The 16085-nt window shown below is 37.7% G+C and overlaps 1 protein-coding gene across 9 annotated transcripts in view; it reads left to right on the top strand.

Moving 5' to 3' along the window:
• The window catches only part of trpm3 (transient receptor potential cation channel, subfamily M, member 3), a 170821-nt gene that overhangs the window by 34229 nt on the left and 120507 nt on the right, over positions 1 to 16085 (top strand). For 3 of the 9 annotated variants that reach the window (XM_051108898.1, XM_051108905.1, XM_051108897.1), the window contains exon 1: positions 15067 to 15954. The exons of the other annotated variants lie outside the window; for them this stretch is intronic. In XM_051108898.1, coding sequence (XP_050964855.1) covers positions 15820 to 15954 — 135 coding nt within the window. In that variant the 5' untranslated portion in view covers positions 15067 to 15819. Of the gene's footprint in view, positions 1 to 15066; positions 15955 to 16085 lie in introns of those variants that run through there. 9 annotated transcript variants of the gene reach the window in all.

Here is a 16085-nt window from a genome sequence, read left to right as displayed (position 1 = left end):
TTACATATAGTGTATAAAGGCAAGAAGCAGGGAAGCAATAGTAAAATACGAAATAAAATTGGGGAGAAGAAATGAGAAAAATGAAAAAAGGGAAGAAGTGAAGGAAAGAAAATAAAAAAAGGATGGAAAGAAAGAAAAGGAAATTATGTGAATGGAAAGAAAATTAGATATATAAATAAAAGAGAGAAAGCAAAGAAAAAAAGGGGAAATTTACTACCTGATCTTATGACAAAAACGTACTTGTGGAGGTGCAAAATACGTACCAATAAGTACATTGCTTCTGTGACAACTCCCAGAAGATTATAGCATGGTAATGGATATGGCAATGTTAATGTATTTGATCTTAGCAGAATAGATCCGCTAAGCTGCTGCTGAATTGCTGCTGCTGTTGGTTATTGCTGTAGTTGTAGATTATTGCTGCTGCTGCTGCTGCAAGCAATTACAGGAGCTTGCTACTGCCAAAGCATATGGCGATACGGTGCTGTGAGTATTTAAGACATACTGCTGCTACACAATAGCATACAAAATAACCCGTAGCAGATCTATACAGGTGGAGCTGGGGAAGGTGGAGGGTTTCAGAGGAACTCAAAGCTTGCTGCTGCGAAAAGCTCGAGTGAATGCCTTCCAGCCATTTAAAGGTAAAGGTTCAAATTCATTGGCTGCATATGCAACATGAACCAATCAGCTTGTGCCAAGTCGTATAAGGCTGTGAATATCATCAGTTACATTAACATCCATTGATGTTACATTCTTGCAGTAGCTCTGTGTATTTCTATGGCATCGCTATAACGATATATATCAATAACATTAACTATAAATACGACAATAACTATATTTGCCTCCATACTGTGGTTTCCGCGATGTGGAGAACGCTGGCGGGATTGCCGAATCCAATCATAAAAACGGAATTTACTGAATAATGTGGAATGTCACGGAATTTGTCAAAGTTTTATTGAATTAATCAAAATTAGGTCATTACTTCAAACCGCAATATGGACTACTCTCTGTAAATATTACGCAGCAAAATACCATTTAAATGTGAAATCTGCATGTTCTGCGTGTCTCTGTTTTAATGAATGGACCAAACCAGTGGTTTTGTTTACTACACACACTCAAGCACGCTCGCGGTGATTTCAGCATCTGTCGTCTCACTAAATGAAGACATAAATGCATGAACAGTATCTGCTGAGAGTCACTTCATGAGCATTTGACTGTTCCATTTTAGGAAAACTAGCGTCATATCGTATACACACAGAAATGTAAAGGTAGACACGTCAACCCGTCAAAATAAAAGTCCCATTTAACTTGAAGACATTGTGCAAGATATATATTACTACTATTACTCCTGCTACCAAAATGAAACAAACATTATTTTTAGGGTATAATCACACAACATTTCTTCCATGTTTTAATTTTAATAGTAAATTCCCCTTTGTTTGCCAAAAAACTTCATTAAAAGATAAGTAACAATAATTAAAAATAAATGAAATTAATGTTTTATGCCTTAATTTTAAATAAACAACAGAATAAAAAAACCTTTGATAAGGCTATTTTAAGAATAAATTTGAATAAATTAAGTATGCATTCAAATAATTAGACATGCTAAAACACAGAATTTGATAACAATAAAACATATGGTGAGAAAAAAATAAAACATTTCATAGGGCCCTAATCATGTCATTTTTGTTAAACCTTTATTAATTTGATGTGAAATTGTATAAGTTTCATGATTTTAATTAATTAGACATGCTCTTTGATTAATAAAATTTAATTTAACCATTAAAAAGGAGTTGAGAAAAATTTAAACGGGAAAAAAACGGAATCCAGAAAAATTAAAATGGAAAAAACAGAATTTGGAAAAAAGTAAAACGGATTTCGTAGGGCCCAAGAATCCCTATCTACTAATTCCGGTTAGAATTCGAAGTGCAGATTGATGCACACTCTAAAGGCTAATATTGCCCACAACACATTGTGCAGTGTTAAAAAACTACAAACATGACGGAAATGACCATCGGACAGGTGTTGAAAGAGGTATGAGTGATAAATAATCAATGTCTAACCTGATGAAAAAAACATTTATCTAATGTTATATTTCATGTGAAGCATATTTGTGTACTTTTATGAAGATACGTTTGGTCATTACATTTTAAATGCATCATTATGCAAACACATGAGCAGAGTTCTCGGCATGAAAGACCCACGACTGGCAAATCAACATGCCTCTTCATTTCTCATCAATATGGTAGGAAGTTAAATTAAATTAAATGTGAAGGATGTTAACTGTGACAAGATGATTGACAGGGCACTTTAAACAGTGGCAGAATGCACATTACTAAGCAACTGAGCGTCCGTTAAAGACGTAATAGTGACAAAGTAGAGTATCTAAAAGCTTGGCTACTATTCTGCCACATACTTTTAGGCGAATTGTGAAATGAATTGTGTAATTCTGTGTGCGTGTGAGTGTGTGTGAATGTCTGTCAGGTTTCACTATACTTACAAAATGCTGTCACTATTCAGAAATGTCCTCACTTATTTTGTGAAATCTGTTGAACGCTGACTAGTGAGTTGGACCTTACTCATTTAAAAGGCTTAAACATCAGCCAAATCATGCTTATATTTAAATCTGGTGTTTTGTACAGGTTTCTGTGAGCGTTTTTGCGGTCAGGGTGGGTGATTGAAAATATCATTAACTGGGAATAAAAACAATGGTAATCTGTGAGATGTCCTTACTAATATAGTGAAACAAATGTGTGTTTATCTGTTTTGAGGGTTATATAAATGCTATGAGAAAAACATAAACAAAGCATTTGTGCCAGGTACAGCATCATGAATATTATATGCAATGCTTTGTTTCCCTCCATTACTGACTTCGCTCTAAACATGACTCTGGAGATTTTGGATCTTAACACACATCCAAACACATCCCATTTAATTTCAAGCTTGAGTCCCTTTTACAGTTCACGATATATGACAGAGTACCATAAACGTAATCAGTGAATTAATGATGTGTGACTGGTTTTGTCTGACGTGTTAAGGTTGGTTTTTGATGGCGGCTCACTGGGCCCATGGGTTTGATGGCTCCAGATGGGGCAGTGAACAGGGAGAGATCAGCCGGTGGAGGTCTTCCTGAGAGAGGGAGGAGACCCAGTAGGAGACTCATCCCATCCTCTGACTCCTCCACAGCCCCACAGAGCTGCTATTATCCTCCTGCCTCCAGGGCCAAGCTCAGCATCACAGGCTTAGAAGAGCACCAGTGACACTGCGGTATTGTAAAGAGACACACACACTTATGCGCACATCTCCAAATGTTCATACCAAATGCACGCTCACGTCCTCCTGAATTGCTAATACAAAGCACGCTCTTGTAATACCTGTCACACCTGCAATTAAATACGCCTTCCTGCATTCAAATGCGCATATGCACAAATAATTGCTTTTATGCACAGCAACGCACACAATTATAACAGCATATGTATGTCTTCAGATGCTAAAGAACATCTACTGTACTGTTAGCAGCATTTTTACATGCGGTTTTAATGAATTCATACTTTTCAGAACCATTTCACAGTGGGCAATACAATGTCATTTGCTGACTGGCAGGTGGGAATTGGTTTCGTATTCATACTCGTCAGTTCGCAAATCAGATCTGGCACAGGTGCGGGGGAAGAAAGAAGCTTGAACCTGCAATGCTTCTCAGCTTCCTGCTGCTTCTTAATTTATCTATTATTCGAAATACTTAAAATGAAACTAGCTACAGTGATTCTGTATTTCGCGGATGTAATACAATAATTATTTAACCTTGCAAATCATTATTTTGGATTAATGTTCAGAGTTGGTATGGGTGAATGTTTCCTTCGTGCATTCTACTTCATGATTCTTCCTGATTAAGTATAATATAAAGCTTCCCCATGCTGGGAGAAATTTTAATGTCATTCACTGTAAATTGCTTTTCATTGGCTTAAATGTAAATTTCAGTCATTAACATGCAAGCCATTTAGCAGGCACTCTTATCCAGAGTGACTTACTAAACATGTTTAAAGCATCTCAAATTTGCAAACTAAAAAAACATCTGCATCTGTTTTTGTCAGAATTACTTTCTGCTTGATGTCTCTTTTTTTTTTTATACTAATTTCAGTTCTAGCTGTCTTTGTCCTTGTATTTGCACATTTTCATTTGCAAGAGGTTAAATCTAATTCAGTAATTATTCCCATTAGATTGAATGTCTGATTAACTTGTTATCTTAATGATACTGGCAGCCAAAAAAAAAAAAAAAAAAAAAAAAAAAAAGCATGCTCTCCTGAGAATCCAAAGCATATGGCTCTAAACCGTCTGGCCATGTTTATTTTGCTCTTTCGGAAGAGGGTCAGGGTACTTAGCGTTTATTATTTTCTATGTACATAATGAAGGCTTAATGTTTTACCACTGAAGTTCTGTGCCTATTTAAATGATTTTCTACAGTTTTTTGTTTGTTTTGTTTTTTTAAATATGCATTTGAGTAGCTAGTGTATTTTACAGACAGCCATTTCGGACACAGCATCACCTCTGTAACTGAACTGAGAACAGAAGAGTTCACAAAATACTTGGTCCCTCTAGTGGTTAGGGTCTGGAAATGTAGGCTATTAGTTCTAAACGCACAGTATTTGATTCTTTAAATTAATGCTTTTTTTATTCTTTTATTCGTTTCCCTCAAAACATGCAATTTTATTTAATTTTGGAGAAGTATATTTTTTGCATGTTATTAAGTATGTTAATGTACTGTAGATTTGAGTACTAAATGATCATTTTTGGGGCTCATTTTCTTTGAGTCATTAAGTAAAACACACAGCATGACCTTGCATCAGGTGGTGAAGTGAAGCATTTAAAGTAAAGTAAAAATGCAAATGAAACCTGGCAGAGATGCTGCCATTGTCTGGGAAATTCTGTAAGGCTTTGACAGCACTGCAGATCTCAGTGCAAGCTGAAGATTTATAGAAGGTAACAATCCGCATAACTTTAGACCTAGCACAACCTGTTCAGCAGAAATTCTGTTAGAAAGTGATTTATTGCCTCATTGTGATGCCTCTGACTTGCAGACTGCAGAGGTGAAGGAGCATTGTCTTGCAACAGTGAGTTTAGATGAAGACTTGCAGATGCATTGACTCTTGTATCTGAAAGTGTCAGGACAGCTACTTTAATTTAGCACAGACAACTACTAGCAACTAGTGAAGCGAGACAAAGATGGTGTGAAGTAGCCTTCTTAGGTTCACTGAAGATCAGGGATCACATTCTGGATCATCTGCAGTTTAATTGTGCATGCAGGAAGGTCAGCCCAGGTCAAAGCCACTTGTAACAACATGTTGTGCTGAATCCATGGGCTTGCTGGGATGACAAGGAGCTCTGACCGTGATGCCCAACAATTTTCTGGTAATTTACTGTCACTGATGTAGCAGAATGAGAACTTTAATGAGAGACTTCAAATGAGAATGACTTTCAAATTCCAGCTCATTTTCTGTGAATTTGGGTAGCAAACAGGATGCGAAATTGAAATTCAAAGCCTTGAATTTCCACTTATATAAATTTGTGTAGTAGCATTTGTGTTTAATTTCTTGATATAATCATGGTCATATGACGATATGAAACGATAGGTCTTCCGGGCAAAAAGTGTAGTTTTAAACTTCTTATTCTAACATAAAAGGTCTTTAAAGTTGTGTTTTGGGCCATTATGTTTTGACACAGTATCTGTCAAACAAACTAAAACGCGCAATATGGCTTAAATCCCTTCATCAAGTCTGTTTTCGATGCGCGTTACAAAGCGAAGCACTGACTTTTTCTGACTTAAAGGAGAAGTCCACTTCCAAAACAAAGATTCACATATAATGTACTCACCCCATTGTCATCCAAGATGTTCATGTCTTTCTTTCTTCAGTCGTAAAGAAATTGTTTTTTGAGGAAAACATTTTAGCATTTTTCTTCATATAATGGACTTTCAAAATGCAGTTTAAATGCGGCTTCAAACGATCCCAAATGAGGTTGTAAATGATCCCAGCGGAGAAAGAAGGGTCTTATCTAGTGTAACGATCGTTTAGTTTCATAAAAATAATAGAATTTATATGCTTTTTAATGTCAAACGCTCGTCTTGTCTCACTCTGCCTAAACTGTTTTTGTTCTGGGTCATGACAGTTAGGGTATGTCTAAAAACTCCCATCTCATGTTCTCCCTCAACTTCAAAATCGCCCTATATCGCTGTTTTACCTTTTTTGTTAAGGGTGTTTGATCTTCTTTGCATGTTCACTTTGCAAAGACTGGGTTGGTACTTCTGCAGCGATGTAGGATGATTTTGAAATGACTTTTGAAGTTGAGGGAGAAAATACGATTGGAGTTTTTCAGCATGCCCTAGCTGTCTTGAGCCAGAATACAGAAGAGTTCAACGATAGCAAGGCAAGACGAGCGTTTAAGAATAAAAAGTTTCGCTAGGTAGGACCCTTCTTTCTTGGCTGGGATCATTTACAACCACATTGGGATCGTTTGAAGCCGCATTTAAACTGCATTTTGGAATTTCAAAATCTGGGCACCGTATCAGTCCATTATATGGATAATTTCTTTACGACTGAAGAAAGAAAGACACAAACATCTTGGATGACAATGGGGTGAGTACATTGTATGTGAATCTTTGTTTTGGAAGTGTACCTCTTTAAGATTTCTTAGTTAAGAACATGGGTTGGAGCTCTCAATTTTGAACTCTCAAAGTGCACAAAATTTTAAATGTACAAAATTCAATTTTATTCAATTTTTCATTCGTCTTTATTTTTTAAACATAATGATAAATATTGTATCATGGACTTCATATCGCAATATTATCGTATCGTGAGATTTTGATATCGTTATGTCCCTACTTTTTGTATTTTCATTATATTTCATTAAAGTCCTCTTCTTGTGATTACAATTCAACTTCATGTGTCGAGTGACCAATTCCATTCAAATTCACACTAAAATGGTAGCCAGTTTGATAATAACAGATGAACTCTCATCAGCCACAGGTTTTTAGTGACAGACAGCAGGTCAGTCCCCATGAAATGCACTCTTCAGAAGCTTGATTGGCTTCCAACAGGTTGTTCTGAAAAAGACCTGATTAAAAACAACTCGTTCAAGTATGTTGTCAAGAACGCGAGGAGAATTGTTGATCTGAGAATTGTTTTCCACTTCCATTTTTAGCACTGAGGTCATTCAAGGCCTCTTAAGTATGTTCAGAAGGCTGTCTCTAACAAGTCATGTATTGATGACTTCTTCAAGTGCAGATTGAAAGGAAGCATTATTGGAGAAAATTACTCTGAGAGATGGCCTATAGATCAGTTGGAAACTGAGAGATGAGACTTTGAATAAGGGTGTATGTGGTGGGTGGAAGCTGGTTGTCAATGTGTGGTGTGGCCGTTGATAGCTAGCACCTTTTCAGTGTAAAAAAGTGTTTTAGCAGTGAGAAAAGAGTGTGAGGAGATGGAGGAAGGGAGGAGAGAGGTAAGTGACATCAATAGTCTGCAGATGTGTGAACCGATGATCATAGTGTGAAGGTATGGCTTCAGATACCTTTATTAAAATGGAAAAAGGGCCTTTTTGAAAAACTGAACTGCTGTTCTGGGGTCACATGATCTCTTTTGGACTTCATACAGACTATGATCATGTGGCTTCAGCTACATATGTTCCTTTTTTGTTAAGGTTTCTGAACATGTATAATTAATCTTTGCTGTTTAGATCATTTTAGTTCATAAATATAAGTTGATTACAATTCTTTTTAGTTTTGCTCCTGCCCTGTTTGGTTCATCTTCCTGTCAGCTCTTTTAAGAGCTCATTTCACCCACCAGTCGCCTGTTTCATCAGGTTCAGCTTAACTCCGTTCAGTCCAGTTTGCATAATAGTAAAATATTTATAGTAATTCTGGATTTGTTTAGACGGTTTACAGGGTAGGAATTAGGACTAATATTAGGATAAAATATTTAACAATGTTTTATCAGTTTCATTATTTTTAATGTAAAAAAGTGATATCAGATACACTTTTTAATACATTTTTGTGTTACATTTTGAATTATTTAGTGGTTATTTGCAGGACACTATTTTATAGCCAAAGCTCCATAATATGCCATTGTGCATTTACACAAATGCATGTGAAATGACTGCATTTGCTATTGAAATAAGCTATTTGTGCTTTGAATATAGGATATATTATAGTGCTTTGGGGACATTTCCGCATTGCATTTGCTATATATATATATACATGCTGTTCTGAATCTTTACATTCCTGTTTCCCCTTTTATATAGAGGACTATTTTTTATCAGTTGCATAATAAACATACTGATGCTTTTAAGAAAAAATATTGATAAGCTAGATGTTTCTTTATATTCTCCAGCTCAGCTCAAGTGCATGGATTCGTTTTATGTGATGGCCATCTAGTGTTTGAATAGATGCATCACACACATTTTTTTCGTGCTTTAAGTTATTTAAAAAATCTAGAAAAAAGAGGAGTGGGGAGAAATCAGAGCATGGAGTAAGAATGAGCCTTTCAGAGAAAATATGATAGTGGTAATGACATGGCTGCAGGAGAAATGTAATAAAAATGGATATCAGACAAGGAAGAAATAAGGAGAGCCTGATGTCTGGGTAAATAAGCACACAGCCTCTACAGTGCTAAAAACAAGCAAGCGACACACATTCCCATAATGTCTTCTATTCCTGGGTTCAAAATGGCAACAAAAACTATTCTGGTGCACATTTAACCTGTATCTACATTTCAAAGTGACATTAAGCGGCGGAGTACATGTATCTCCAAGGTTATATTCTTCCGTGATTATTCACTTAAATGGGCCAGTGTTACTATAAAGCCAAACAACACCAGTATTCAGAGTGCGATGTTACATAAATAGGTACTGTGAGTTCCACAACTGGACAGAAAAGCCTAAAGTTGTATAATACATCAGGAAGAATATCTTCAACCTTGCTAAGTGGTGCCTTGACAATAGAATACACAAACGCCGTGTCAGATACCCTCGGTACATGAGGCAGATCACATATAATCACCAACGCTTTTTGAAACTAAAGAAAGCAAATGGCTCATTATCGTGATGACCAAGAAGCGTTTGATTTTTACTGCCCACAACCGCACAGTGTCCATCACAATAAACACAATCTCTGCAGCTCTAACAAGCGTACACTTTTTACATAATTAGAGCTTCTTGCGGGTACATACAAATGAGATACAAATGCAGTGTTGCTGTATTAGTGATTGTTCTGTAGCTTCTAAGTGAGTCTTATATAGTGAAATATGGTATAAAAAGATGTGCAAAAGTGATCATGCAAAATGAGTTGCATATGTCTGTAACAGGGAGGGTGTGAAGTCACAAAGTGTTCTGCAGAGATTAAAGGATGATATAGTGTGCTAGGAACATTCACTTCTGCCACTGTTTCAAATTGGCTGGGACTGCCATGCTCCCGAACTAATACGGCTTGCAACTAGAGCTCATTAAAGAGACAGTTCTCACTCCATCATCCCTTCTGAATAATGATAAGGGTGCTGTGCTATAGTCTTTACAGGTTTCACCGCAAATCCAGCACATTGTTGGAATCCATTGATTGTGTAGTAAATCTCCATCATTGAGACCTGATAATGGAGCAGTTTTTTTTTTTTTTTTTTTGTAGCACTGGGTCTTTTTTCAGGGGAGAGTTTTATTAATTAAAATTTTGTGAAAATCCTATTGTTTTGTTGGTTTACTGTATGTGTTTGTTTTGGTTAAAATAGTGCAAATGATTTCAATTTAAAAAAATATTCCAAGCAATGTGCTTAAAATCACACAATGACAGTCTCAGTGAATGTCTGAGGATGGTGGGAATGGCCATTACGCTGATGAAGATTGAAAGAGAAAGACCAAATTCTAAAGCATCACATTCTCTGTCCATTTTCCGGAGAGGCTTTTGTTACTGCACAACTGTTAAAAAAAGATTGGGATGCTTTTGTTGAGTATCATCTTCACATTTTTGTATGTTGGTGTATGTGTACATATCTCAATAAGCACTTTCTTAAAGGGATAGTTCACCCAAAAATGACAATTCTGTCATTAATTACTCACCCTCATGTCGTTCCAAACCCGTAAGACCTTAGTTTATGTGTGGAACACAAATTAAAGGGATAGTTCACCCAAAAATGAAAATTTGATGTATATCTGCTTACCCCCAGGGCATCCAAGATGTAGGTGACTTTGTATCTTCAGTAGAACACAAACGAAGATGCAGTCCAATACCAACTGAATACAGACCAAACCAAATTAAACCCTGCGGCTCGTGACGATACATTGAGGTGTTAAGACATGAAACAATCGATCTGTGCAAGAAACTGAACAGTATTTATATCATTTTTTACCTCTGATCCATTGCAATATCCAACTGTCCTCACTGCTTGCACAACAGCCAGCGTGTGCAGCATCAACGTGCTCTGGCATATACAAGAGCAAGCAACCATAACTTCAGTCGATCATGCTCGAAAGTTGGGAGTCAGTAAAAGTCAACACTCCCGGATGAGTTCACATAAGCAAATGTAATCTTTAAGTTTTTAATCAGTTGCAACAATTAGGATAAGCACAAGTAATTACCATTTTAAGTAGCCGTCGTACCCACAGTCACACTGTTTAAACAGACGTGCATGCATCTACTATGCCAGAGCATGTTGATGCGATACACGCCGGCTGTTGTAAACGCGCTCAGGACAGTTGGACATTGCAGTGGATCAGAGGTAAAAAATGATATAAATACTGATCAGTTTCTTACACAGATCAATTGTCTCATGTCTTACTGACAGGCTGCAACAGTTTGAGTTAAAAATCTTCTACTGAAGAAACGAAGTCACCTACATCTTGGATGCCCTGGGGGTAAGCAGATAAACATCAGATTTTCATTTTTGGGTGAACTATCCCTTTAAGATTTTTTTTTGATGAAATCCAAGAGCTTTTTGACCCTGCATAGACAGCAAGGGTCCTCCTTATGCAGGGTCAGAAAGCTCTGGGATTTCATCAGAAATATCTTAATTTGTGTTACCGAAGATGAAGATTAAGAAGGTCTTACAGGTTTGGAACGACAGACTCTGGAGTGAGTAATTAATGACAGAACTTTTGTTTTTGGGTAAAATATCCCTTTAATTTTGGCTATTATTAAAATTAGTAGATCTTTAGCATATATTATTCATGCATTTATTAAGCCGTCAAGCATTATTACTCTGAATCACTGCTGATAATGGGATCTGCCCTGAAACTGGCATATGAATCAATACTTGTCTGATGATCATCTGATGACATTCAACACCTTACATGTACACACACGTTCAAATATATTTGCGTGTACACACATAAACAGATTGAAATGCACAAACATTCTGTGGAACATATTTTCCACACCAGTGTTTTGCGGCGAGGAGGTAGTGACATGTAAACAATGATGTGTGATTGCTTTTGTGTAGGTCAAAAAGTAATTAGAAGCTGCTGTGAATTGCTTGTTTGTTCGTGTGTGTGTGTGTGTGCATGTATATAATGAAGACCTGGTCATGACTGTGTTGTGCAGATGTTGTGTGATGCATGCTGAAGTTAAAATGAATGGTGCTGGTTAAGTGGGTTGACTTTTATCCTAAGCTACACTCACTTATCACCAGTCCGGAGGTTTGGCGTGTGAATTTATAAATAGTTTGTTGGGGCTTGTCTGGTCACATCCATTAAATTGTGTTATTAAACTTTTTTTCCCCATTGTTTTCTACAGGCACGATTAATTTAATCACAAATTTCAGCTGCACTATGACTATTTTGCTACATGATCTCATGGTGAAAACGTACCTGTGGGAACTTTTTTGCAAGTTGTGAAATATGTACCAATAAGTACATATCACTGCAGTTTTCAACAGATATTAACTTTAGAGGTGGTAAAACAGTGAGAACTTGTAATTGTTATCATACACATTTATGATTGCAGCCCTATATGTTTTGCTTTTCAAATGTTACAAGCTTGTTTGGTAGCTCAGCTGGCACAGAATTGGACTTAGGATGCTGAATCCTTGCTTACGAATTCCGCAAAAAACGACTCGCAATGAAAGAGCTGAAAGATGAGAGATCAAAAAAAAAAAAAAAAAAAGCTAAAACGGCATGCTTGTGATTGCGTTTTTACGTCACATTCACTTTTGTTTATACTGTCAAGTAGGTTAGTAGGTGTAGTGCAGATGGCATGTTACTTTAAAACGTCATGAAGCATTGGAGTTATAGTGCCACTTAATGGACATTTCAAGTCTGAACTGCAGTGACACGTACAAAACCAACTTCACATAAAATGTACCATGTGTACATTTATCTGTTCCCAAGGAAAAAAAAAACTGAATACTCTTTTAGTGCCACTCAGTGGACATTTCACATTGAATATGTCACGAAACATACATGGCGGTACATATTTTGCGTCTTGTGAAAAAGTTTCCACAGGTACATTTTCATCATGAGATGAAATTGTTATTTAGTTCAGGACTTTTTGTTTAAGGAAAAAAAGAGACATTTTTACATCTAAAATTAAGCCAGGGTTAAGGTGCTTAAAGTGCTTGACGTACTTGAATTTTTAAAACATTTTAAAATTTAAGGCCTGGAAAACCCTTAAAAATAGCAATATTCCTGAAGAGGTACTTGAAAAGTCCTGAATTATTGAAAAAACATGTATCTATGAAATAAGTGTGTAATTTTGTCAATAAGCAAAAAGCAATCTTTGCATGCAAAATTCACACAATTCAAAAAACATTTATCAAATTAAATGATTAAATGAATCAAATCAAATGACGTAATGCACAATTTGTGCGAACTTTGGAGTGTGGATGGCATCATTTGATTCAGATCTGGACTTCGGAGCGATTTCACAAACCTTCTTTCAGATTTTTCTTTCTTAAACAGTAGAAAACATCAAACTATTAATGCAGTACAGTTATAAAGAAAAAAAAAAATGAATATATTTTAAAGGGGTCCTATTATGCTCTTTTACAAAGTCTTGATTTTGTTTTGGGGGTGTAATGCAACATGCTTTCATGCTTGACAGAATGGAAATTTAAAACAGTGTTCAAAAATATTTGCATTATTTTGTTTTGGGGGTGTAATGCAACATGCTTTAACAGAAAAATTTATTTTTATTACATTATTACATTTTCTCCCAGCCTGGCACATAAGGCTCGATTAGTTCCGGGTTTAATGAAGGCCCGCCTTCCGAAAAACGAAATGTGTTGTGATTGGTTAACTCCTTTATTAACCCACCAGAACCGTGTGAGGCACTTTTTATTCTGGATGGATGCATATTATTGGACTTGTTTTGGACTGCTGAGGAAAAACATGCATCTATGGCATTCTAAAGCTTGGGAGTGCTAGGATAAATTTTAATATAAGTCAGATTGCATTCGTCTGAAAGAAGGAAGTCATATACACCTAGGATGTATGGAGGGAGAGTAAATAATATGCTACAGTAGTGTTGGGTCCTATCGCCAGCTTGCAAGATCGCCAATACATGATATTATCGTGCTAATTTATTTAATTACTTACATACTTAGTTTCTTTGCCGGAAACCAGCTCCAGCATAAGGCTAAAAGCAGCCTAACATTATCAAAGAACATCATCACTGATTAGCCTAGCCTATTCTAGTGCAAGTTTATGCATTTTAAAAAAACATTCGCATTATAAGTGAAGCTATCTACACTGTATGATGAATAAATCTCTTACCACACACTGCACACGTCTGCCGCGTGTTACAGCTCTGACGTGGCAACCGGAGTAGATTGCAGCTTCGGCATGTGTTTCGACCACCTGTACTGCACACGTCTGCGGAGCGTTACTGCTCTGAAGCGGCCACTCTAGTCAGTGCATGTGTTTATACCCGCCACGCTGCGGCTCATTGAAACAGTTTTCCTCGCTGCATTGCTAAAGTTAGGCTAATCCTCCACCTCGTCCCTACACACCCCACATCAATTAGAATTTCTGTGGGCGGGATTTAATTTAATGATATTCTAATGGACCATGTTGTGACATAATTGCATGCGGAAAACAAACGTTGTAGTCCAAAGAAGCCGTTCGTTGTAGTTCTTAAAAACAGGGATTTTTAAGCTTATGTATATAGAAGATTCAAAATAACATTCAAATATTAAAACTAATTATTTTATTTAATAAATTAACATTTATAATATCACCCCATTGTTTACTTAACTGTGACTTTGTGATAAATCTACCTCATCTGATTTCCATCTTTAATATTTTTTTCCTAAATATATTATTTGTTATGAACATGGACATGCTCGTGGCAGATGGTTATTGGTGTCACATAAATATGGTAAGCATGTGTACAGTGTCTTCATGCTCTCTCTGTTTAAATCCCACTCACTAAATCTCTGTATCTCTGGGAGCTTCTCGACCGTCTTGTCAGATCTGATTGGAGGACAATCCTCTTTCCACATACCTGCACATTAAACCCAATCTTCCACTGACACTGGTAAACGGAGGTTGCTATGGATACACACCTTGCCTTGAAGAGTTGCATAATCTTCTCACCATCTCAAGACACCTTGAGTGGCAGGAGAACCCCACATCCAAGGAGGAAGCAGGAAGAGGAGGAGCTTCCCGCTCTGTGCGCTACTTAGTATTCCATCCAGGTCTCTGTGACATCTCTCACATCTGCATGGCCAGGTGATGCCTGTGGAGAGTGGGGATTGATTGTTGAGATTCATTATTACGATCTGATCCTCAGGGATGCCGACCTAGTGAGTGCAACACACGATGGCCAACTCTTCTATTGCATTCTCTTCATTTATTTGTTTAAACACTTCTCCCTCAGGGAAATTTTTTTCCCTAACACGTTTTCAGAAACAATGGCGGACCGTATAACAAACACTGTATTATTAAACCCATCCAATGGAGGGGAGCAGTTCAATCTGGTACACCGAAGAGACAGTTTTTTGTTGCTCGCTCTCTCTCTCTCTCTCTTTCTCGCTCTACTCCATTATCCTTTCGTTGGTCAATGCGTCATATGTTTGGAAAGGATGGAGTGTGCGGGAATGGAGGAGGAGGGGGCTTTAGAGGAAGAGAAAAGGAGGGAATAGAGGAGAACAGGTCAGAGAAGTACAAATAGAAAGGGAATCAAGGGAATCTTTCCTCTCAGTTTTTCATTTGTGACCCTGAAAGACCTAAAACAAGAGAAAGATGTGGTACTAAAATGAAAAGAGCACAATCCGTCATTCTTTTCCATCTGCTTTCTAATATTCCTCATCAATTCCAGTGCTTTGGCTTCATAGCAACTCTCAACCTTATTCTACAACATGATCTCTTGTATCTTTTTTTTTTGTCAGTACATGCTATCATTCATCTTGCTTCCTTCTATCCATCTATTTCTCTCCTCTCTCTCTCTTTCTCTCTCTCTCCCTCTCTCTCTCTCCGGGTTCTTCAAGACAGTGCCGCTCTGCTGCTCTACATCACAGCTACTGTTTCCCACTCTCCTCTCTTCCACTCAGCTTGGCTCCTCTTCTCTCTGCTCCTCTCCACTCATTCAGACCGCATGCTCCCAGTCATCTCTGGCACTGTTGGGTCTGTGTGGCCAGTGGAAGTGGACCCGGACACCCTGTATGGTCTGAAGGTGTTTTCCCGATCCAGTGGATCTGTGGGGAGGGGAGGGAGGGCAGGGAGGGGGTGCAGGTGAAGAGCTCCGTGTCGGAGGGAAACAGGTTGTGCGGCTTTGCGGCAGGGGCTGAGGAGGGTCATGCTTCATGAGTTAAGTGGATTTCGGACAGAGACCCCTCGCGCATCGCCGCCCCAATGTGGGGCCCTTTTCCGGATGGCGGGAACGTCCGGCCGGGAGCGATGAACCAGCTGGATGCTCCTCGGCCACTCAACTGGACCATACGGAAACTGTGCCATGCAGCCTTCCTTCCGTCTGTGCGCCTGCTTAAGGTACCCGTGGGATGGGGAGATGGGGGAGGAAAGAGACAAAGAGGTCTTTTTATAAGCAGAATGCTTAGGAAATACTCGTTTTGGTTTGTACTGATTGAATTAGTTGTAAAAATAGTTCACCTTAAGACTAG

This window comes from Labeo rohita, chromosome 5 (genome assembly GCF_022985175.1).
Source record: "Labeo rohita strain BAU-BD-2019 chromosome 5, IGBB_LRoh.1.0, whole genome shotgun sequence".
Taxonomy (NCBI): domain Eukaryota; kingdom Metazoa; phylum Chordata; class Actinopteri; order Cypriniformes; family Cyprinidae; genus Labeo; species Labeo rohita.
This window is presented reverse-complemented; position numbering and strand designations above follow the sequence as displayed.